We start from the raw sequence: 26,516 nt of genomic DNA, 5'->3' as shown, positions 1-26,516 counted from the left end.
ATTGGTCATTATTTATACTTTGTTTCATTTTGGAAACATACGTATTTTTAGGTATTAAGACAAATAAAAAAAATTAGTTACACTAGCATTCTTAGGTTTTTATTGTGTAGATAGTTTCAAGCTTCATATTATGTAGGTATATAAATTCTTAAACTTATAAATTTCGTCAAAATTTATTCATAGGTTGGTAGTACCTACTAATTTTTTCTATTTGTCAATATTGTTATTTTTTTACAGTACCTACTTATAACTTATTTGCAAGGAGTTTGGTTTAGTGTTTATAATTTATCTGCTGAGCGTCATGAGTCTTAGGGCTACTGAGACCGAAGACCAGAAATATTTATCAATTATGTAATATACATATTGTTGAAAAATTTGAATTTTACTATTTCAAGTAGGTTGATTTTTGACGTGACAACGTCTAATAAATCGATGAACGCCGACTGCACGCACGAAAAAGTGACCCACTACGGATGTGTTCTGTTTGCTCATTGTACGCATGCGTGGCATCTCTCTTCATGCTCATTGTACGCATGCGTGACATCTCTCTTCCACTCGATTGGAACAACCATCGATTTGACGTGTTCTCCAACAAATTTGTGGTAAGGGGATTGGGGGAATGCAAAACCCCAAAATTTCGAAAAATTTCTTAAATTTAAGAATACTTTTTTACTATTTGGAGTGTTTCCGAGCCATTCGGGGTCCTCAAACTACCCTCCCCCCACAAGGAGTCAAAGACCCAATAATGAAAACATTTCCCAAAATTTCCAAAAACCTATTCTTTTTCGATTTGGAGTGTTTACGAGCCATTCGGGGTCCTCAACATCACCCCCCCCCCCCCCTCAGGGGTCAAAACCCCAAAATGTAAAAAATTTCAAATATCATTATTTCGATTTTTATTGTTTCCCAGCCATTCAGGGTCGTCAAAATCACCCCTCCCCCTCTGGGGACAAAGCCCCAAAATTTCGAAAATTTCAGGAATTTCAAATATCATTTCTTTTGAGATGGTGTGTTCCAAACCATTCGAGGTCCTGAACATCCACTTTCCGCAAAAGTGAAAGCCCCAAAATTTCGAAATATAAGAATATATATAATTGGATTTTGGTATGTATGACATTGATAAACTGTTACACCGTTTGATCGATCGCCATGAAAGTTGGCACATCGAAGTGTTTTTATCATGAAGAAGGTTTTTATGCTATCCCTTTTTTTGTAACTCGCCGCTAGATGGCGCTGTAGCGCATCAACTTCTAAAACCTTTCAACCGATCGCCATGGGTAAACAGAAAATCATAGGTCACAGATACACATACAGTAATTATGTGTCATTTCTTAATGTCCAACACACTGGACATATCGCTATCCATTTTGCTGTAACTCGCAGACAATATATCACTCGGTGTTCAGCCCGGGCAAAGCCGGGTACTGCAGCTAGTTTTATCTATAAAGGTGTGGGTCACATAAGAAGCAATATACTAACATTTTCCCGAAAATTATGGAGTACCGACATAAATCAGGTGCTCAAAAGAGGAAAGATAAGCATTGAAAAAGAAGAAGAGACTAACACAGGTAGAAATTTATTTATTTAACATTGGGTAATGGTAATGTTTCATCTAAGAAAAATATTACAGATAAAATAGCAGACAGTAAGGAGGCAAATATTTCGTGAGAAATTCCTCATTGTTTTTAATGTTTAAACTAATAATTGTGTACTAATGTTCAAACTCCAACATTAAGTGATGAGTTGGCTACGACAGTCATATACTTGCCAGATAAGTTATCGCCACCACTGAATCAAAAATACATCATTGAAGTGGATAGCTGTCATAGTAGTCTTAATTAGTTTTAAGGGGTGGAAACAGGCAAGTTAAAAATTTGATTTTTTCACATCCCTGACAATGACCAACAAAGAAATAGAACTAATAGTTTTAATAGAACCCCAGATGCATAGTTGTTATATTTCAAATGGTTCAGTACTGAATCATCTGTGTAGTTTTAAACAGAGTTAATGTTTCATTTTTGCCATATTTCTCAGAAAAAGTATAATAGGATGAAAATAAGTTATCATGATAGAAACATTTAGAAAAATATATAAATATTGGTAAATATTATGTAGTTTTGACATATTCATACAGCATTATAATCTCTTAAAGTTTAGCAGTCTTTCAATTTGTTTAAATAGTGAGGAGTTTACAGTAGTTGGGAAGGGGCCCGACTGAAGTATTTGCCCCCTGGCCCTTAGTTTCTCTTTATGGCCCTATTCCTAGTATACATGTTTCAACATGATTACAACTACCCAAATAACAAGTGACAATACAGTTACATTCATTAAAACACTTGCTAAATTTAAATTCTCAAAGCATAACACATTTATTTATCTGGTGATTTTTAACCTATTTTAAATAAGTCTTCGTTAGGTACAATTGAATTACAACACATTTGTACAAGGGCAAAAAAATAATTTTGCATCATGACAATACAATAAGTTACAGGCACTTCCTACAATTCTCTAACCCTTCAATTACTTATTAAATCTAAGACAAAGCTTTTCACTCTATGTAAAGTCTAAAAAAAAAACCTGGAAGGATTTAGATGATATGTTTCAGTTGACCACATAAGATAAGTAAACTATCCACACGAATAGTTAATAAACATTTCACTTTTTAAAAAATGGTAGCCAAGCTAGATATACATATTTACAAGACAAGTCTACAATACATATATTTATCTAATGCAAAAATGCTCCTCTAAAAATATAATTACAATTGAGGAGTGACATGCTACTGGCACTCTGATATGTATGAGAGTAAAGTACATGTAAAACAGATCAGCACCACGTTTCTGAAAGACAAGTTTTTAAAACAAATGAACAAACGAACAAACACTGTACCACCATGCATATACCTCTACAATACCCTCTTTTATCGCATAATCGTAGCACGCGCATAATCATCGCACCAATATTTTAGGGCGTCAAAATTAAGATAAAAAAAACCTCTCGCATAAACGTCTAATGATGTTTTTGATTCCAAGCGCTTTGTGTAGGTATCTTTTACGTATAAAACAATGTATTTAAAAGAAGAAACCTACAATTTATTCGGAAATTACCTCTTATTTAATTAATGGAAATACGAAGTTGTCTGATGTGTAAATTTTCTTTTAAAGACGTTTTTAAACGTTATAACCTTTATCTGTTCATCTGCGTCGCGCAGTGTACCACTTATAAAAATGTAGTCAGCGCTAGTTGGCATCATTAATGTTTGGTTATGTTGCTTACCGTATAGAGCGTACACATGTAGTCGAATATCGATATCTCGCCAATTGCATGCACCACGCGCATTTAACTACATTTGATGGCCCGCACTCTTTCGTGGTGTGTACTATGACGATAGTACTCACATTCACATTTTGTTTTTCTATTTAAAGTTGAAGAAAGGTTTTTGTTGCATGACTTATTAATTTTAATTGTTTGGCGTGCTCTTGTATAAGCCACTTTTAAATAATCATATTTTTCATGAATGAGTTTTGTTTTTATGAATACTAAACAAAAATTTTTTTTTCCGCATAAACTTGTACCCCTACTTTTCAAACTTGATTTTAATATAAAATTGCGACGATTATGTTATAAAACATGGTACATTTACACCATGTAGAGGGCACACAGGATCACTTTGAAATTTTCAGTAACAGAATAATGAAAATATATTTTTACAAGTATAAACCATGAAAGCAAACCAAAACTATATAAACCACTTTGTAAATAAATATACTACTACTCAGATATAAATTGATGTTCCTCTCATCCCCGTGATGTTAATTGATCACCCAACTATTACTATTCAAAAATAGAGCACTATCAAATTTCTATCAAAATTCTATTGCTACACTAACTTAATAAATAATAATATTCATTCTTGCAAATGAAGCACCTACATCAATGGTGAGTCATACAGCTGCCAGTAATGCCAATTTTTTTGTGTATGTGATTTAAATGCCCAAGTTGACCATGGTATCATTGGTACAAAGAGAAAGATTGAGGGGAATATTTGACATATGACAAATTTTTCAATTTTTGACAATCACTTAATAAATTTACAGAAATGTTATACAACAGAAGTAATAAACAGTATTGGATGGAGCTAACTGCCACAATCTGTAATCATAAAAAGAGGTAAGAAACACCATGTGGAGCCAAACACTTAAGTAAAAAAAGACTAGCCAGTTACATCATGGTGTTGGTGCGACGGACCCACTATGGCAACAGCACAACAGACCACTGGGAATCATGAACTCCAGTCTCCATAGTACAGTCAGAGCCTTCAACAAGTGATGCAATTCAAAGCCTAAAATGTTAACGAAGATAGTCCACGTTGCAGATGGCGGTGTCTGAAGCTGTGGCAGCGGCATACCAGGCACTGATAGTAAATCACGTGGATGTAGTTGCTTACATAGCCGTACAAACTTTGATATTTCCAAAGTCAATGTGAATATTTGAGGGATTTGGGTAGAAAAATAGTCTTAAAAAATATTCTAAGCTTGGAAAGCAAATAAAGTTACATAGTTGTTTTAACTTTGTCTAGGAATGAAAGCCACTGGGAATGTATGATAACCTATAAACAGTAACTCAAATTCATACGAACTCTATCAGGATAATAACATACACCTCAAAATACAGTCAGTATTAACACAAAAACACCTCAAATATAAGAAGACTTTATATACAAGATGATGACAAATCTAATATAATGTACATAAGATGTACTTCTATGGTAAGTCAATTAAAATTGTAAAATACAACCAAAATAGGTTTTAGAAAGTAAGACAACCTCAAATATAAGACAACCTCAAATATAAAATAAACTGAAATACAAGCCACAAAAAAAAAGTACCGCAAACATACAAAATTACTTTAATTAGAACTAAATACTTATAAAAATAATTTAGTCATTTTATTTATTTGATGTCTTGTGCAGTTCAAAAAGGTCAGATATTATTTTTATTTAAATTGAATAGTACAAGTTGTTAATTTTTATGGTAAATACTTGCTTTGCACATCCTCAGAAAACTGACTGCATCAACACCAATATTGCAGTATTTAGGTAATTACAAGAAATTGGAAATAACTAAAGTATGCTACTTCCAGGAACAAAACAAGAAAAAAAGTTAAAATCAGTATCACAACACTAAAAAATGTAAAAAGAAAATTGGAGGAAATTATTTTTCAACAACCGTTAGACAACACCACATCTACACGATGATGAAGATGCTACACGCAGGCACTAATAATTTACATGTTTATATCTACTAATATATTAATGTGTATATAAATTGTTTCAGCTACAAATACATATAAATAACCATCATTACAGCTGGCAGTATTCATCTTGATGTCAACAAGTATGTCCTATGTAAAACAAATGTCAAGCTTGCTTGCCAGACGACTGAGAGGCACTACCATCTGCTGGGTCGAGCACTGCCCACGTCATCTCGCAGCTGTCTTCGCTGCAAGACTCCGTTTGGTTGGTCAATTGGGGCGAGTCGCCTAGGGTGGTGTGCATCGTAGTGTGCGACTGTGTGGAGGCCATGTCATCTGCTGAGTCAAGCACTGTCCGTGTCATCGTCTCGCAGCTGTCTTTGCTGCAAGACTCTGTCTGGTGTGTCATTTGGGGCGAGTCGCCTAGGGTGGTGTGCATCGTATTGTGCGACTGTGTGGAGGCAATGTCATCTGCTGAGTCAAGCACTGTCCGTGTCATCGTCTCGCAGCTGTCTTTGCTGCAAGACTCTGTCTGGTGTGTCATTTGGGACGAGCCGCCCAGCGTGGTGTGCAGCGCATTTGGAGACTGCATGGAGGCAATGGCATCTGTTGGGTAGAGCACTGCCTGCGTCATCATCTCACAGCTGTCTTTGCTGCAAGACTCCGTTTGGTCGGTCACTTGGGGCGAGTCGCCCAGCGTGGTGTGCAGCGCATTGTGAGATTTCGATGCCCTCAATGAAACAAGAGATATCTGTAACATTGAGTATCACTAATAATTATTAGAATACTATGCTACATCAGTTAACTAGAAATTAATTAACACTACTAGTTAAGTATACATAAAAAATTTCTTCCCCAAATGCCAGTAAAATCTTTTAAGTAAAACAGTTTAGGACAGTATTAAAATAGTACAGCGACTCTTATATGCATTAAATGAACTGCAAAAGGCCAGCAGTTTCACCTGAAAGTTGACATCTTATAATAAAAGCACTGATACTGTGACCAGTTCCTATATTAACTGAAATTTTACCATACACTTATATTTGGTTGTTCTTTTTCAGTGTTGTTTATGATTAAAAAAATATACTGAACAATGGTAAGTGAAGACACTACTAAATGTAGGGCCAAACAGTCAGCTTCATGATGTGCAGTCAGATGAAAAATGTACCAGTCAAATACTAGATGTGCTAGTCAGCTACAAGATGTACTAGTTACATGTCAGACTAATCAATCATCTGTAAGATGTGTCAGTTACCTGCAAGATATACCAACCAGTTTCAAGTTGTACCAGCTACTTCAAGAGTGTTGTTCAGAGAAATAAGTATATGTCAATTTTAAGAAGTACCAGTTAGAATCTGTATGTACCAGACAAATGTGATAATAAGCAGTTAGCATGAAGATATACCAGTCAGCTATCAGATGTAAGATGTATCATTTAGCTTCGAGATGTACCAGTCAGCTGTGAGAAGCACCTTTAGATTCAAGATGTACTAGTCATCTGCAAGATGTGCTAGTCAGCTTTGATGTGTACCAGCCTACATAAAAATATACCCGTCAGCTGTGAGGCATGAAAGTCCGATTTTGAGATATATCAGTCAGCGGTGAAATGTACCAGTCCGATATATCATTCAGCTTTATGATGTACCAGTCTGATATATCAGTCAGCTGTGATAAGTTTCAGTCAGCTTTATGATGTACCAGTCAATTATAAAAAGTCATAATGAGCCTCGAAATCTAAAAGACAGATGAGAAATGTTCTGAGTAACAATGATAAGAACCAGTCTGCTGCGAGATGTACCAGTAGGATAAGATATATACCAGTCAGCTGTGATAAATGTCAGTAAGCTTCAAGAAGTATCAGTCATCTGTAATAAGTAACAGTGAGTCTCAAAATTGAGATGTACTGGTCAGCTACCTGAATTACCATTCAATTTTGAATAAAAACTGTCATATGAGTTATGTGCTGTAATAAATAAGAAATGCAGTGTTAGTTTAAACATAATGTTCTCTAATCCCTGCATTTTTGCAATAGTTACAAAGACAAGCGCTGGCAGCCAGTAGCAGTGGTAATTCAAGCCTTGGTATATTTCAGCAGTGACGAAGACCATCGCCTGCCAATGTTAGCAGTGACAAACATGAGCACCAGCAGCTTTAAGCAGTGGAGAATACGGTCACCCGCAGCTTTTAGTAGAAACGAAGAAAGAGAGAGGCAGCTTGTAGCAGTGACAAAGACAAGCACTTGCAGCTTTAGGCAGTGACAAAGATGAGCATCAGCTTGTTTTATCTGTGACGAAGGCAAGCACCACCAGCTTTTAGCAGTGACGAAGTCAAGATTTAGCAGTGATGAAGACCAGCACCAGTAACTTTTAGCAGTGACGAAGATGAAAGCCCGCAGCTTTTAGCAATGACGAAGAATTACGCTGCAGCATTTAGGAGAGTAAAGGAGGAGGGCCATCAGCTTTTAGCAGTGACGAAAGTGAGCGTCTACAGCATGTACGAGTGACAAAGTCGAGCACCAGCAGCTACAGCATTGACGTAGACGAGCGCATGCAGCTTGTAGTAGTGACAAAGATGAGCAGTAGCAGCTTTCAGCAGTGACGGAAACAACTGTCACAAGTTTGTAGTTGTAACCAAACGAGCACTAGCAGCTTTTAGTAGGGATGAAGAATACCAGCAGCTTGTAGCAGTAACGAAGACCAGCCTTGGCAGCTTTTAGCAGTGAAAAGAGATAAGTGCCTGCAGTTGTAAGCAGAGACATAGACTAGCACCGGCAGCTTTTAGCAGTGAGGTAGACGACCGCTTGCAGCTTGTGGCAGTGATTTAGCCAATCATCAGCAGTTCATAGCAGTGATGAAGATGAGCACCAGCAACTTAGCAGTGACGTAGAAAAGTGCCTGCAGCTTTTAGCAGTGACGAGGACAAGCACCAGCAGGTATCAATGACTAAGTTGAGATCTTTCGGTTTTAACATTGTAAGTTTAAAGCAGTGAAGACGATGAGCCAGCAGCTTGTAGTAGCTGCAAAACAATGCAATAGTTTGTGACATAGCATACTCCTGTCATATAATAATAATAATAATAATAATAATAATAATAATAATAATAATAATAATTTAACAAATTTACATAATGTTTTTTGTGCATAATTACAGTAAGTCCTCGGTTTACGTCGGGGTTACGTTCCTGAAAACCGCGACGTAAATAGAAACGACGCAAAATGAGCCATGTTTCATGCCACCGGCCGACCACGGCCCAAGGTCGGCCGGAAGCGCTGGCATACAGACGTGACAACGGGCAATTTTATCAGCAAATGACAACCGACAGCATGGGAAACAAGTCCAACTAGTACTTCTCAGCTTTATAGAATGGTTATTTAACCAGCTGCTTTATTACCTTTATTGATTGAAATATAAAAACAGATATATAGTCGTTTGGAAGACATCTTATGAAGAAAAAATCATAAATTGCAGTGAGCTGATACTGTAGGCCTACTACAAACGCATTTAATCACGATAAAGTAACAACGGCACGTTTAAAACTCCGGCCAACTCAATGATATCATAGCGACTGAAGTGTAGAGCTGTAGCAAACCGTATGTATTCGTTACTGAGTAACGGGTGCGGCATCTAGTAACGAGTAACGAAACGTTACACACGAATGCATTTTGTTACTCGCATTTTTCGTATGTTTTATGCATGCGCGCGCTTATTCGTTACAAAGAACGATGTTTGTTTATTAAGAAAAGTATAATTTGGAAATTCGTCGTCCAAGTTTTTTACTGTTTATTAAAGGTATTGTGTGTGTAGACAAAGTTTGAGATTGGAACAGAAACAACGTAAGAAAGTATTTTTTACAAATTATAAATATGTATGTTTTTGTTTTTTATTATCGCGTATTTTCACGTTTTTTGTTCTTATCTTAAAAGAGATATTATAATAAAGCTGCTCTAATGAGATTTTATTGTTTCTTGGTTAACAAAAGCTGTTAATTATCAAATACTTTTAATTGTTTATATTCTATTTATTATTATTTACGCGACGTCATACTGTACGCGTACGAAATACGACTCAACTTAAATTGAAACATGAGTACTCAAACATTAGCGACGTTAATCCGAAACGACGTAAATCGGTACGACGTAAATAGAGGACTTACTGTAATTTATATTAATGTTTCTTTCATTATGCATTGGCTTTTCAAGTATTTTGATTGTGCTAAAATAGATATTATTAGTTAGGGTTAGGTTTTACATAAAGCTGAATGTAATATAATTGATTATTATTCTTTCACTCTAATTTCTTTAGTCAGTTAAAATTAATATGACTATTAATTACGTTTCTAGTACTATAAAGCACACTATGGGCAATAAGACTCACATTCTAGAACATTTAGAAGATTGGAAAAGAAAGGAAGACAGGTGTGACACTCTGTCGCCAGAAAGTTAGTTTTCATGACTCAAGTTAGTGCGTTGGAAAAACCCAGCATGTGGGCGCATGACTGTGCAGCAATCGACTGGAACTTTCTCTGGGGAGAGCCATGCGGTAGTGTAATGTGCCCTTTCAGATTTTGATGGAATAAAATTTAAGCACAATTTTCCTATATGGTCAGGTACTGAATACTGTGATGTGATTGGTCAGTTGGCCAACAGGGTTGGCCTCACTTTGTTTCTAACTTTGTAAAGGAAGGTAACTGCATGGTGCAAGGCAGTTGGTGTTTGATGGTCGCCGCGTGCAGTTGCATAGACTACAACTCTACAACTCATGAACTAATATGTATAAGTTCAAGTTGTGTTTATTTAAAGAAAGTAATAAACAAAATAAGTTTGAAGACGTAACGTAAAAACAATCTTCAAGTCACTACATACAACAGTTAGTTTTAAGTGTCTAGTTATTTTTCTGGGCTGTTTTTTTCAGGCCAACCTGGAATGTAAAAGGTTGCTTGTAGCAGCGATGAAGCCAAGCACTGGCAGCAGGTAGCATTTTCAATGCAGAGCAACTTTTGCTTCTGGCCTTTATGAATTCAAGAGCTGGCCGTGACATCCTGCTAATACTAACTTACTGAAGCCAAAATATTTAAAATATAATATTTACAAATGACAATATTGTATTTTTTATGTTAGACCTCTCTGAAACTTTTTATACATAAATGATTATCGTACTCAATTAATAATTTTTAGTTAATTATTCTTTTTTATTTCCAAACAAACATGATTGGCCAACTTTTATAGCACTGCATGATATGTGTTCAGGGCACTAAATGCATGAGCAACCCATGCTTATTACATGCTAGGCTGTGGAAGTCAATGGAAAATCAACACATCTACATCAACATTATTGCGATAAACAAACTTCCTTACTTCAGATACTTTGTCCTTTGCTTTATTCTGTATATTGTGCTGTAGATAAAACAACAACTACAATGGAAGCTTACCTTAGCTTTCACGCTGGCTGGTAAGTCAGAGTTAGACTTCTTCAGCTTGGATTCCAAATCTTGCAAATCATCTCTAGTGCGAACTCCTACTACCTTTAAAACTGAGTCAATTTTCTCGGGATACTCACTGTGACCTGTCAACAATAGAATTGCGAAGTTTACACAAAACTATTTCAATTCGTTGAAAACAAATGTTTAATATTTAATATCATGTATTATAATGAAGTTTTTTAAGCAGGAACAATGAATCTGGTAAGAAGTATAAAGTATCAAAATTGGCACTTTAGGTATCGATTTGTTACAAAACTAAAATTAAAGGTCTTTCTCTTACTATTTGCTATCATCTTTTTCATTGTATAACTATTGCAGCTTACGTATGTGAGAATATAATGTCAGTGCATTGTATTCTGACATAATATATAAGATATGTTTGTTAATTAGTTATTCAGGAAATTTTATTTTTGGCATCGTAATGCAGCCTGTGCATATTTACACTGGGAAGCCTAAGTTCCACATAGAGTTGAGGACCTAGCCGAACACGCCTGAAGACTTCACCTTCGGCCAACTTCGGGACTTTGTTTTATATTCATAACAGCACGGCCATGTTGGTGGATATCAAAAACACTTAATAATAATTATAATTGTGAGGCTGTGTTTAATTCATAGAAAGAAAGTGTATATTTAGTAATCATCTTAAGATTATTATTCATTGTTATATCACAAGTATTTGTTATGTTCAGGATCTTTCAACGTACTAAATTAAAACAGCAAGCATCATGTACCTTAGGATCAAGTGAAAAACTTGGATACGCGCTACTGAACTTTAACTAGCTTTCAGATTTGCGTTTAAATTAAGTGATATTTATCATCATTTAGTTCATTTTTTCTCTCTACAGGTTTTAAAGTTTAGCCTAGGATCACGTAATTTTTTCGTATCGCGTGTCCAAATTTATCCCTTGGTTTTGTGGTACAAGATGCTTGCTGTTTTAATTTGTTACGTCGAAAGAGTATGGACATAACAAATACTAGAACATCACAAGACAAACAAATTATCTCAGGTGTTGTGAAATAATTTATATTGTAACTGTTTTACATTCATATATAATAGTAATATCACAATTTAGTTATGCCCATGTTCTTTCAATGTACCAAATCAAAACATCAAGCAACATGTACCACAGGAACAATGTATACAAGATCATGCCATCTGGATCAAGGGATGAATTTGAATATGTTATACAGAACTTTTATCAATTTCACTTTCGAGACCAGTACGTATCACAATATCATTCATTATCACATTGATGACAACATTAACATGGCACGTTTATGTCTTTACAATATCTGCATTAAGTTATTATGTGACTAGCATGATTATATGCTTGTTTTGCACAAAATATGTTTGTGTATTAAACCAACTTTCTGGCAATGTATTTTATGCTATGGCCATGCTTACTCTAGATTTAGAACATACTACAGTATATATTTTACCTGTGGTATCATATTCTATACCTACTTAAGTACAAGCCCTACCTGTACTAGTATAGAACACCATACTGAAGATATATTACATGTCATTGTTATTTCTCAAGATATATATCTGGTGTAAAAGAAGCATATGAATCTCCTCTGTCCAAAAGTTTTTTTTGCCCAGTGTTACTTGCTAACCTGTAGGAATTTAAAAAGTCTGTTTTAAGGGTAAATTCAGGGCTATGTCTAATGTCAAAAAAAGGTTTTAGTCTAATTTTTTTTAGTTTGTGGAAAAGCCACAACGTACGATTATTACCCACCTCTCTCCTAACAGCAAATAAAATGCACAAAGTAAATGTATTGTTTTGCGGCTTTTAAATGAATAAAGAAAAAATTCCAAAATACATTTTTTCACATCCTGATATGCATCAAAATATTTCCCAAGAGGATGTTGAGGTACTTTAAAGTAGTTTATCGTTTTTAAAACTTCACAAGATTTTATTAAGTTTGTTTTAATCAACAAAAGTAAGAAGAGTAAAAATTATACCTTTTTTTTTACTTCCTGATATGTTTTTGAGTCATTACCTAAGAGAGCAATACTTGCAGCAAGAAACTAACACATCACTCCATATGTGACAAAATCTGATTATGAGGCCCTTGTTTTTATTGAAGCAAGCTTTTTGCAAGCACATCAGGGACTCGCACATGGCGGCACTTGCGATATCGCAATCATGAATGTTAAAACTATAAAACTATTGGTAGACTGCTTGATGTAACACAGTGCTGTCTTACAAAATGATTAAAAAGCATTTCAGGAAGCAAAAGGTATTTTGTAATTTTAATTTTCTTGTTTGCAAAAATTCTGATAAACTGGAAAATTACAATGAACAAAAAACACTACTACTTAATTACTATAACATTTTTAAAAAATCAAAAAAATAAACCACCTACTTTTCTGGCTGCTTGTCTTAAGTTTACACCAAAAATATTTACTGTTCTGCCATTAATCTCATTTAGTGTTTCAGCATGCAGTATCGCAAAATGCAGTCACTACTACAATCACCACACGTTTATATTCTACACATCTACCTGAGAAACATTAAGAGCTAAGTGCTGTTAACTATTGTTACCACTTGTATTTATAAGCAGGAGTAGTTTTTTTTAAATTAATGTGTGTAGGTGCTAATTTTCCATAGCATTAAAACACCAAACACTCTTTGTGATGTATACAATATTTCCAATTTTTTTATGTAACTGAATGTTTGACAAATATTAAAAACAAAAAAAAAATAGTGAAAGCTGTGAATACATGAAGAACAGTATACATTTAAATAAGATACCAAAACTATTGAACTTATCAAATTATACATATACTTACCAAATGAAATGTGTTGACCATCTGGTGTGTATCATGTTGCCATGAATATTATTTTTCTGCTATATAGTTTATGTTAAATACTATGTATTACTTTATTGCTCTACGGTTTCTGTTATGCCATTTATATGACTTATTCTCTACATTCTCAGTACTTGTAATTGTTTCTGTTTGTTGCAGGCATGTAAGGAAATTAGAAAATGAGCTGAAACATTAAACTCCTTGGACACCCCATAAAAAGGAAGAATTATTTTCTGTTTAATGCTGGCATGTGAAGACATTAGAAAATTTTCTTGTATATTAAATTCTTTGGACATTCAATGAAAATGAATTATTTTGTGAATTTTTGTTATAATTGTGCTTTTTTTATTTCACTTAGAATTTTATTTCATCGCCATTTAATTGATAGTAACTACGAAAGTGAAATAAAATTTTTTATGGAGAAATAAAGAGTATATTTTACAACCTTATATTTCATGACTGTCTATATCTTCAAAACTTACCAAACTTGGGCGATTCATATGGAAAACTAATGCTGTCATTTGAATGGAAAGAAAAGTGTAAAGATTTTAGCTGAACGTTCATAATAAATAATTTTACCTTTAAACATGTCAGTTATCTTTAAAAAACATTGTAGTTATTAGTACAAGAAAGAAAGTGCAAGATTTTATACCTTTAAAATATTAGTGTTTAAATATTCAATGTGTCTTCGTTTTTTTCATTCCACAGCACATAAATGAATATCTTTATAAAGTGTACACATAAATTTAAATGTAACATGTAACCTTTTATGTGGTATCGCTTTCAAGATACATTCACACAGTGTGTAGGTACATATTAAGTAAACCAACGAACAATTCGGAAAGCTCTAATGGATAGGGTTTTTTGTACAGGAATGTTATGGATAAAATAATACAATGGAAAGAGATTACTGTTGACCCAAAAAAAAAAGTTTAATATTTATGTTTATTTTCATAAAAAAAATATTCTTTAGTGACAATGTAGGCTGCAAATGTCTCATACATTTCTGAATTTCTATACTGAGCATTACCAACACAGAGCTTACAGAGTAATATTTCCTCTTTACATTATACCATCAGGTGACACTCCAAAGTCTAAAACCATGCTATTGTTTTAAACAACCTCATTATGTACCTTTATGGACAATTACTTTTATGATGAGAAACAGAATGTAGTAATTTGTGCATAAAAGTAATTGTTTATTATTTTGGCCAAAAGAATTTGTGTAAGCCTGGTTAATTAAATTCAGTATGCCAGTATATTACATGCAGTGGTTAGTTTAAGTGTAGTACATTCTGATAAATACTAATGAAAGTGTTAGGTGTAATATTCCTTGTATCCAGTAAGAGTTTTGTTTGTGACAGGGTATGAGACATACACTCCAACATAATACATACAATTCACTTAATAGTCATGCAGTATATCTGCACAGTATGAACCTCACACATATAATGAAACCAGTTTTTAGTGAACGACCAAAATATTAACACTCAGCATTTTCACACACGTCTTGAAATATTGTGATAAATGTTTTACAGACTTTCTCACCTCTAAGTCTTTTTTCTCTCGTTACCCACGCATCCCTGGGTCATCTTTGCGGAGCCGGGCTTATCCCAACCGCCTTAGATTTAACCCTGCCACGTGACCACGCCGCAGGGTCGACAATTACGGAAATGGCTGATTGCAGAGGTAAGCGTTTTAATTTAATGTAACCGTGCATATGTCTGCTGGCCCCAACAAAGACATTAAAGCACTTGTAGATTCACGGCTCGCAGAGCCTGTTCAAGTTGTAATTCAAAAACTTACTGGTATGGCCGACTCCATGCAAATCCCCAATTAGACTGCTGTTAGATATAACGTAAGCACGTAACGCAGCAATCAGAAACTTTTGTCAGGGTAAAGTATAAGGTATAACGCATAGTGTAACACCGCAATGCCTAGCATGCCAATAAATGCGAGAACAAATTGACAGTGATTTCCAGTGCCCCCTTACCTAAGTTAGGCATCAGCCACCCATGCTGTCTGAGGAGTGTGATACGACTTCTCTAGTTAGTAATTCAACCACCTCCTTGATCCTAGTGACCCACCCAACAGCTGTAAAGTTAGCCTGGCACCCTCCCGGAAAGAAAAGAAAATTTTTAAGCTGTAAATATATAAAGCTGATTTTGAATTTTCCATGAAAAACAATTGAAACATGCTATAGATACAAAAATAAATATCATTATCCTGAAACATGTTGAATTCAGTTAAGTTCTGTTACATAGTTGAACAGTGACGAGATTCTGCAAGAAAGGAGTAGTCTCTGTCCTTAAGCATGGGCGGTGGGCCTTCACTAATCAAAATTCCCGCGCGTCTTGTTTAAGAAAAACAAAGTCCCGAAGTTGGCCGAAGGTGAAGTCTTCGGGCGTGTTCGGGTAGGTCCTCAACTCTATGTGTAACTTAGGCTTCCCATTTACACTACTGAAATCATTGAATATAAAAGGTTAAAGGTTACAACAGTAATGTCAGAGGCCAAAGGTCACGAATCCTGAATTCTATACCAAAAGCCACTGTGCTCGGCTCAGCTTAATCACACTACTGATGTATAGTAAATAATTTTAAAAATAAATTTTGGAAATTTTTCAGAATTTTTTACTGAATTGTTGTCAGTGAGGTCGAACATAGGGTTCTGAATATGGTGACAGAAGTAATTATTTTTTAATATTTAATATTTTTTGTAACTTTCCCCTATTTGATTTAATTGCAATCACCAAGGTTTAAACTGAGAATTCAAAATACAATAATTTTATATTTTAATTTTATAGTTTTTATAATTTTTAAATACAAGAATTGCAACCAGTATGACAATGATAGCTAGTATTATATATATTAAAAAACTTTAAGGAAAAACCAGGCCACTTTAAGGAAAATTAAGTCACTTTTAGGAAAAGTAAGCTACTTCAAAGAATTATGAATTTTTTGATTTTTTGGATGGGATATTTTTCCTTAAACCAGGAATTTTTCCTGTTAATAGGAAATGCAGTTATAAAGGATTGCAAGGAAATTTTGTGGTGTTTACAAAGAATTTTGAAGGTAACCATCATCCAAGATAGTAGATCCAAGATGGTGGTCAGCTTCTGGCTTCCCCACCTGCTCCAGAATTGACTATTTCTATCTGTTAAGAACACTAAATCTACACCCTAATCCAAGGATGGAGACTTGACCCTTTTCCTGAGAGCACAGACAACTACCTGACACCACATCACTGAGGTCGACATTCACCAGGCGCCGGTTCGTGGACTGCACCGGCTGTAAGCCTGCAACCTCAGACGTGACCGATAGTGTTCGGTACAGGAATCTTAACAGCCAGTCACTTCTGCAACAATTCACCACAGAACCTCATCTGTGTCAGTGTGTTCACTTGTTTGGTTCTTGTGCATAAGTCACGCAATGTGTCCATCACATTCACAAAACAAGTCAAGTACCATACATATTTTACAAAAATTATTGCTACTGTGAATACACTTTAAAATAGCCTAGATAATCAGAATGAATTTGAATAAAATAAACTGGAATAAACCCACAATGATTAAAGTACAGTGCATAATGTTTTCTTAATTGGTTACCAGTTTAAAGTTGCTGCTCTTTATACAGATTTTGGTGCAAATAACTATAAGATGTGAACCATGAAGGGATTGCCTTGGGCTGTTTGTATGAACACAAGTTTAGGCAAGTCACCTTCTTGCAGCAAGCAAGTAAATAAGCCAATTTTTCTGAGATAATAATTATGAAGAGCAAGCTACTTTCCATACAGATATTGTATACTAATGGATGTCAAAAATTAGATTCATGACTATTGAGTAACTTTATAACCATCTCTATATTTTCTTGTTGCTATGCAAAAATCACTTGCGAAATAAATAAATCAAGAAGTTGATGCCTTAACTTATAAATACTTTTCCCTAAATTAATACTTTTCACAAATTAGTGCATGTTTTAAGGACCACCCACTGTGATAACATAAAAAAATAATAATTACAGAAGACTAAACAAGTTGTTTGCCACAAATTTTCCCCTTTTGTTTGCATTATTAAAATAGAGTTTAAAAAAACTGTGTTTCATTGTGTACTTCCAACACACATTTGTCCCTGTGTGCCATTGTCTATGAACATTATTGTGTAGCAAAAAGGTAGCGTATGTTCATTCACTTAGTATATTTTTGAGATAATGTAATTACTGTTACGTAATTTGAATGATTCATGCAATGAGGAAGATTGATTAAAACCATTTATATGGACATACACCATACGAATAATATTAATCAATTACATTATGTTTTTTTTCCATTAGTGAGCATTTGAGGTAATGTAATTAATTACATCACTAGTAGTAAGTAGTATATTTGTCCACGCCATGGAGTCTGAGTGTGGTTGCCTGTGCCGATGACATCATGTCTGCCATCTTGAATGACCTTGATCTTAACCTTTAAAATTACTGCAATTTGCCAACAATTGCCTAAATTTTGCCAAAATGACTTAAAATTTTCAGTATTTTTTAAGAAAAAAATTCTGCACTAAATTATAAAAATTAAAAAAATCTCTTTTCAAGGAAAGAATTCACATTTAGAAAGAAATTTTCTTGTGTTATTCCCATAAAAATGTCATAATTAAAAAAATTCTTAAAAGAGGCTTAAGAATCCTAAATACAAGCTGTTCTAAGCTGCTGAGTCATTTGACCTTAACCCCGCGGTCATCTTGGTTGTCATCACAGTCACCATATTGCAATGCGCCATTTTGGATTCTGCCATTTTTAATTATGTCACGTCCGCCATCATAAATTATGATGTTAAACCCTCCATTTTGTTTTCTAGAACCTTCAGTGATTTTGATGTATGATGTCATGGCCTTCATATTGAAATGTTGTAATTATTAAGCTAGAAAATTGGAAAAAATTTTAAAGTTTATAAAAATTTTTAAAAACAATTTTAATAAAATTTTAGTAAAAATGCATTTACGCCATGGAACTTGGAGTCCTCACTTGAAACCCGGTGAGGGAAAAATAATATACGACTATGGACCCTTCCTCCACGGAGACTATTAGCAGACTAACCTCCCACTACTAAATTCAAGGAATATATTATGTCAACCAGTATGATGTCATGGTGGCCACCTTGGATTTACCACTTTGATTTTGTCTGTAAAATTTGATGTCTTCATATTAGTTTATGATTTACCCACTAGAGTGCAGTAGTATTTATTACCAGACCATCATGGCAACTGCCATCTTGTCGGCCATCTTGAAATCTATAATTACTAACCTAGAAATTTGGAAAAAATTCTAAAAATCATAAAAAATCCCGAAAGCCTTTACAAAACCCTAACTAAGCGGATTTTGGACATGGCTTTCAACTGCCAGGACAAGATATCAAGGGGTAACGGGGAGGGGCTGAATGTAAATATTCAGCATGGATCGTGTATTTTAGGTGCATTTAAAGGTGAACACTCAAGAAACCTGAGATTCAAATAACTAAATGATATCAGGATACATTTAATTAATGCACTTCTCAATAACAAATACTTATAGACGTGCAAACAGTCCTAGAGTAAAACAACTCTATTTAAGCTTCAATAAGAATTACAAAACTTGCACACATGTGTATGCAACAGAATAGGGGCGCAGAAATCCCTAATAACAAGTACAAATTACACTTTCCTACACATTACGGATTAACAAAGATGCTTAACTTAATTAATACCGTATGTTTGCATACACGAACAAAGGAGTACATTTAAATACAGCAACACTGAAATAATAAAACATTTAAACTAACTGTGAAAGGGTAACATATCCCGTTAAGCTAAAGTAGTAATCCCCATAAATATACATTGAAGAGCAAGCAGTACGACAGGAAATCAAGCCCTATCACGCTCAATTAAATGGGACTAGGCCCATAACTATGCTGACAAATAAACGGTAAACGTGAATATTGATACCATACTTAATAGATAACGTAGGAACGGTTACAGAAAAATAATAAGATGGATGGAAGGCCTGCCATCAACAGTGCAGACCCCGATGACAACATTGATGACAGCTCCAGAGATCCCGATGGAAACTACAACTATGGCAATGCAGATCCTGTTGGCAACGGCGTCAACAGTTGCATCTACTGTTCCAGCAGAGTAGACCTTTGAGAATTCAATGGTTGGGGTTTCTCCAGTGTTGCCAGTAACCTCGGAAATTTTAATGCATGCAGTGTCTTCAGCAGCAGGGCAATGGTTGTCAACAGTGCCAGTGACGATATACAATGCAGCAACTAACAGTTTTCCATCACCCAACTATGCCCACTGGGACAGAATCAAAAACCTTAAAATTCATGAGTATGTAATATACAATTGTAATAATAACACTGAACATGTTAGATATCAGTGCAATAGGTGTCGTAGCCAGTTTATAAACTATGGAAACTTGAAAAGGCACATGTTTTTTTTAGCAAAGGACTGATTGCAAATTCATCAGAATTAAACTATATATTCTGCAGCAAGACATTTGCACACATAAGACATGCAAGCCATCAGAAAAATATATCACTGCCTTATAACAAAACTGAGAACACTAAGCTGTGTGAAAAATGTGGAACTATCTGAAAACACATGCCAAGGTATGTAAAGGACTTGGTTCACACTCTAAGAAGACTGTAGAAATTGAGAAATGCAAAAAATTTGCTCTTTTGTACTTGTAGAAATTACATAATAAATTTTTGTTTTTGAAAATGTGTTGATTTATTTCTTGAACCTGTCACTTTAATGGATATGACGAAATCCAAGACGGCACCTGGAAATGACATAATCCATGATGGCGACCAGCAATGACATAATAAAATGTCTGCCAGAAATGAAGTAATACAAAATGGCAGTGTTGAAATCAGAGGTCAAAGGTCACAAATCTGAATCCGATGCCACAAGTCACCACATTCGGAGCCCCTATTTATAACTACTGACTTAGACAGAGGTAATCAGTTAGCTGCTGTTAGGGTAATATTTTGTTAATTGATTTCATTCATCTAGCCCCTGAACGAAGCTGATACTTTGCGCACTTGTCTTATTAATCTGTTAATCTTCATGGACTAAAATTTATCAGACATTGGTGTGAATAATGCACAAGGAGCTAACATATTATGGTAAACATTTTTATGCAAAAAGGCAGTGCGAGTGAGTGGCGAGTGATTCGCACAAAAGCGCCTAGTAGTAACTGGCGTGGAATAGGATTTGACTTACACACAAAACAATTCAAGATGAAGTCTGGTTCATTTAATTTTTGCACATTTCATTAATGCAATTTTTTTTCTGTTTACTATTTACAAGTAGCAAAAGAAAGAAACTGTGTATGGACACGTAGTGCCACAAATCATGATGGGTAGGCAATTAGTTTATATTATTTTTTTCTTTTTTACTTAGCATATTTCATGGAAGAACAAATATTTTAGGAAAATATATTAACTATTTTTTTTTAAATTTTATATTTAGTTTATTTTTGTATGTGTCTAGCTGAATTAGTTATGGAATCTTTTATTTAAAAAAATCTTGATGTTTATGGTACAGGAGTTTATGGAATAGTCTTTCTAAAATTCTTTTATTTACTGAACCCTTTCAGCTCAAGGCTGTTAATGTAGTCTTGAACTCAGCCAAATTTACTTGGCCTGCGCATTTGATTTGGGCCGATGCAATCCACTCTGCGAGTCTTGCTTGTAATGTGTTTGTTTGCTATTAAGATCTCTCTGCTTTATTTTTTGGACTGGTAAAATTTGGTTCGGCCCCAAGGAGGTTATATGATAAAATTGGGACATGCTTTAAATCCTAACTAAACTCTAAAATAATGTGATAAACTCTAAGTGTTAATGCTATATGTCCAACTTTTTTAAGCTTAAATGATTTGCCATCAATGATGCTATATTGTAATTTAGTTTTAAAAATTGAGCAGTTCTAAATCCCAAAGGTACCAATCATGATATCAATTTAAATAAATAAAGATGCCTTACAATTTCCCCAACTCCTTGCTGCAAGAATGTAAGCCATGAATAAAGAGTTGCAAAAAATTCAAAGATGACCAACTAGCAAGTGCAGATATAGAAGGAGCACTGTCCTAGGAAATTAATTTCCACAAGCTGTTAAGAAACCCAACAAGCAAGTCTAGTATCCTGTACACTGACAAGAAATTTTCCTACCTACAAGCTGTTCCTAAACTTGGTGTTGGAAAACATGAATTGGTTACAAGCATACAGTAATATAAAAAATACGATGACCAAACCTGCAGTAACCATTGACAATGTTGCCAGCCACGACCCTAGTTAGTTTCTCCCAGAGAGCAGGCTTTCCATTTACAGGAGCGCCCAGCAGCACTGCATCCTGGACTATACCTTCGCAACCATCCACCTCAGACATTTCCTGTGAACACAGAACACAAGTTGTTACACTGCATCAGCGAATACTATTTTATTTAGAGTTTTCTCAACTCTCCCGTGCTCACCAACCACAGAATCATGAAAATATTTTAGCAGCAAAAGCGGAGCGGACCCCCCCCCCCCCCCCCCCCCCCCCCCCAGATTTCTGAATACCCGAACATATATCTCTAAGTTATTTATCTTTTTGCTGCCTTTCTTTTACTTTTACAAACTTCTCCGAGAAACCAGCTAAAAAATTACACTCATTCATTTTCCATCACTTCCTTCCTCTTCCTTTTCACCCTCTTCACCTTCCTCCTTACCATCAGTCTCATAAAATTCTTGGGGGTTATACATACGAGATAATGCATCTGTATCTGAATTATCACTCTCTTTGATGTGTTTTATTTTAAACTTGAAGTGTGTCAGACACATTATCCACCTGCCTATTCTACCCAATCAGCAAAGGAAAAAAAAAACAAAAAAAACAGGTGAGCGCTTGATTGTATGTACGTAAATTAATTAAGAATGTTCCAAAAAGTTTTCAAAATGCTATACTGCAAAAATACAGGCAAGCTCTTCTTTCTCATACACACTGCATTTTTGTTCATGTTTATTGAGAGTCCGGTTGACGTACATAACTGATTGCAGACCATTAACGTCTTCTTGCAAAAGTACCTTTTCTAAGGCTAAACTCAAGGCATCCACTTGAACAACAAAACGTTTCTCAAAATCGGGAAGAGCTAGCACCGGAGGTTGAAAGATCGCTCCCTTTAGTTCCTTAAATACACTCCCTTGCTTTGGACTTCATACAAAGTCTATTTATTCCCTTTTACTTTAGGCACATAGATTGTGGGGATAAACCATCTACAAAAAAAAAAAACATGTCTAAAAATCTTATAATCCCTTTAACATTTTTGGGAGCGGAAAAAAATAACAATCAGGATTTATTTTCATTTCCCCATTTCCCACTATAAATCCTAGGAACTTGATTTTTTCTTGGGCCCAAAAAACTTTATCTGGGTTGATGGTAAAACTAGCTTCTTTTAGCTTCTACAAGGTGACCCGAACATGTTACAAATATTTTTTAAAGGTGTTGGAAAATATACAAATATCATCTAAAAAACCAAGCACAAACTTGTATTGTACATATTATAAAATTTTTTTCCAAAATGCAGGAGGCACTGGTCGCCAAAATTGACCCCAAAGGGCAAACACTTCCATTCAAAATGGCCCCAAAGGGTGACAAATTCCATATATTTCAGACTACTTTCTTCCAGAACGCATTGGTGGAACGCCACATTATGGTCCAGCACAGTAAAATATCTGGCCTGACTTAAATATATTAAAATGATTTCAATTTTTGGCATTTGGAATGGATCAAGCCAATCTTAACATTCAAGACCCTATAGTCCAGAACCAAAAATTCCCCAGGTTTTTTTTTTTTTTTTACTAAGAAGGCAGGTGACACATAAACAGAATTAAACTCAGTAATAATCTCTTGCTTTTTCAAATCAATAATGATTTGCCTAAATGCCTTCATTTTGGGATGAGGGCACTTGCACGGAGTACACTTAATGGGATAGTTATCGGTGATAAAGTGAATTTCCCCACCCTTGTAGTTATGACCTATAATTCATAAATCATTCTTTGGATGGCATTGGCCTCCTTACAACTTAGTCTTTCTCTCGCTCCTTCTATTTTCCCACAAATTACCCTTGGCTTCCCCCTTTTTTTATATTTAAACCAATTCAATGCTAAGGTTGAAATCCCAAACTAAATTTTCTTTCTCCGCAATAAATCAGAGCCTTAGTTTCGCTTAAAAAAACCACTCCCAGAATCATCTTATATATTAAATTAAGATTAAATTAGGAATTGTATAAAAATCCCTATCTCACAAAAAACTTTCAATTTATATATCAGTTTAACGATATTACCGACTTCATAAATTTTCCTGTCTGCCAACTGAAATTTTATTTAGCTCGGCGTAACCCCCCCTCCCCTCCTTTTTTTGGCATTTGTCCTTTTTCCAACACTCACTTAAAAATTCCTAACAGATGAAGCTCTTACTAGCCCCAGTATCCACTAAGGCTTTAATCTCAGTTTGTTCCACCTGTACCTCAACATAGATTGTTCGTGTTCTGCATTACAGCCAAACTATGCTTATCACCAAATCAATATTTTTTTTTTCTTTCTATTTCTCCTTACACCAACGACTAACATGTCCAGAGAAACCACAAAAGCAACGTATATTTTGTTTATTTCTATAATTAGTACACTTTTTCCACACATGCCTCAGTTCATTTCCAACAAAACAAATTTTAATTTTCTTATCAATTCCTAAATGCTCTACTACATGCGTAACAGCCCCAATTTATTTCTTCCTCCTAAAACAAAATTCAAGAATGTGACCTTTCTTACCACAAAACCTGCATTCACACACTATCTTACTCCTATCTCTACAATCTGATGCCAAATATACCTCTTTTCTGCAGCTATAACTTTCAATGTTGTTGTTGTTATTCTTTCTTTGTTCGTTGGACATCATTTCACAACGGCCTCAAGTTATCCACCTCCACCGCACATCTGCTCAAATCTTTTATCGTTAAGGACCTTCTAACAAAGGTACACTCTCGTCTTATTTTCGGGCATAAATTTTCCAATATTATCGTAATAACTTCCTTTCCTGAAAATTTAAACCCAAAAATTGGTGCATTATGCAAAATATCCTCCACAATTTTTCCATACTTTCACCCTTTCCCTTAAATCCAAACACATGGTCACAAATCAATTTTAACAACCATCAACACAGGCAAAAATTTTCCCACAAAATCTCTCGCACCTTTTCCCAGTTCATAATTTCTTTCAAACCTTTGCTATGATAATACAGACATTCCAGTAGATTTGCCCATTAAACATCTCAAAAGACTATAATTGTTCACCAAAAAATCACCTTCCCCGAATTTTTCCATTTCCCAAAAAATAAATATAATATCCTCTTGTTGGGTAAAATGCAAAACCGGAATTTTCTCTAAATTTTCTAAAGTATTTTGTTTTTAACTTGAATCACTAAATCCCCTTCGCATGTGTAACCAGAGCCATCATCAAGCCCCTGAGGAAATTCATCTATACTAATATTATAAAGCTGAAGGGTTTGTTTGTTTGTTTGTTTGTTTGTTTGAAAGCGCTAATCTCAGGAACCACTGGTCCGATTTGAAAAATTCTTTCAGTGTTGGATAGTACATTTATCGAGGAAGGCTATAGGATATATTATATTATCAATAACATTAGGGATCCTTACTTAAAGTCCAATTTAGAATCAAATGCGTTGGAGGGGGTTAGATACAACATGCAGTACACGTATGAAGTGTGTGTTGACAATGCCGCAGGCGCTAGAAGTTTATTAAGCGAAATACCACTCACTGACTCACTCATCACGAGATCTCTAAAACTATACACCCGATTGACTTGAAATTTAGCATAGTTACTCATTTTGTGATGTAGACGCTCACTAAGAACGGATTCTGCGGAAATCCGATCCCAAGGGGAGTTTCGGGGGCGTAATATATCAAAATTTCCAGTTTTTGGTAGGAAATCACCATGGCAACGGCTGTTGCTTTGTTGATGCTTCATTCGTCTCTATGGCAACGACTATTTTATTGTTAGTGCAGTCCTCATCACCGTTGAAATTTTGCGGGTACTTTAAATATCAAAAATTGCCCTTTTTTTCAAGTATATATATTTTACAGACTTGAAACTTCACAGTAATGTTCCTTATGTTGCGCAGGATGACATTTTCCGAAAATTAGATCCCATGGGTGGTTAAAACCAGGCAACAGTGGATACTTTGTCTGCATGAGAACAGGATTTTGCATTGTTCATGCCTTCTGCGTCTCCATTGCAACGGGCATCGCGCGGCAGTGGAGTACCCACAAGGAGGGGCATGTATAATGAGCGGTGCAAAAGTGATCTGCCTGTAGACTGCCGTAGCGAAGTACGGGTTCATCAGTTGTACGTTGCATGCACGAGTCGGGAAACCATCGGTGCTATTCATTTTCTCTCCGGTACATTATACAGCATTGTAATAAATTTTCACTGAATTTTTTTTTTATTTACCATTACTGTACATGGGAGATGTGGCTTAATTTTTTTTCATTAGTATAGCCGTGCGAAGCCGGGTCGGGCAGCTAGTCATTTATATATTCTATTAACTTCAACTGTAACAAATTCATGTCATCATTCTGATCTACTCTTACACCGGCCGCTTACAAATATACCCTAACTTGCTCTTCACTGAAGTTATACACCCAACTTATCACCATGTTCACAAAACCAAATATTAACAAAATCAACGTCAAAAGGCTCCTTCGGGTAGTGTGGCGAACTTTGTTATAGATTTCCCCCATTTCCAGAATCAAACCAAACAACTCGCAGTGTGCATTAATCACACGCCGAAAACTAATACACGTAGTACATCAGCTGTGCTTACAACAAGAGCTCTCTACACCACTTCAAAGGCTTGCCATCCTGCTGTTATCAGTAATCGCACA

The 26,516-nt window shown here is 35.1% G+C and overlaps 1 protein-coding gene across 2 annotated transcripts in view; it reads right to left on the bottom strand.

Annotated features, from left to right (window-relative positions):
* Positions 1 to 1,560: 1,560 nt before the first annotated feature.
* Positions 1,561 to 26,516, bottom strand: part of LOC134527892 (transmembrane and coiled-coil domain-containing protein 4-like) — a 91,921-nt gene continuing 66,965 nt past the window's right edge. For both annotated transcript variants that reach the window (XM_063360893.1, XM_063360894.1), the window contains 4 exons: positions 21,834 to 21,970; positions 16,778 to 16,902; positions 10,682 to 10,815; positions 1,561 to 6,004 (listed from right to left, as the gene is read on the bottom strand). In XM_063360893.1, the coding sequence (XP_063216963.1) occupies positions 5,420 to 6,004; positions 10,682 to 10,815; positions 16,778 to 16,902; positions 21,834 to 21,970 (981 nt within the window). In that variant the 3' untranslated portion in view covers positions 1,561 to 5,419. The remainder of the gene's footprint in view (positions 6,005 to 10,681; positions 10,816 to 16,777; positions 16,903 to 21,833; positions 21,971 to 26,516) is intronic.

The sequence above is a fragment of the Bacillus rossius genome, chromosome 1, assembly GCF_032445375.1.
Source record: "Bacillus rossius redtenbacheri isolate Brsri chromosome 1, Brsri_v3, whole genome shotgun sequence".
Lineage (NCBI taxonomy): Eukaryota > Metazoa > Arthropoda > Insecta > Phasmatodea > Bacillidae > Bacillus > Bacillus rossius.
This window is presented reverse-complemented; position numbering and strand designations above follow the sequence as displayed.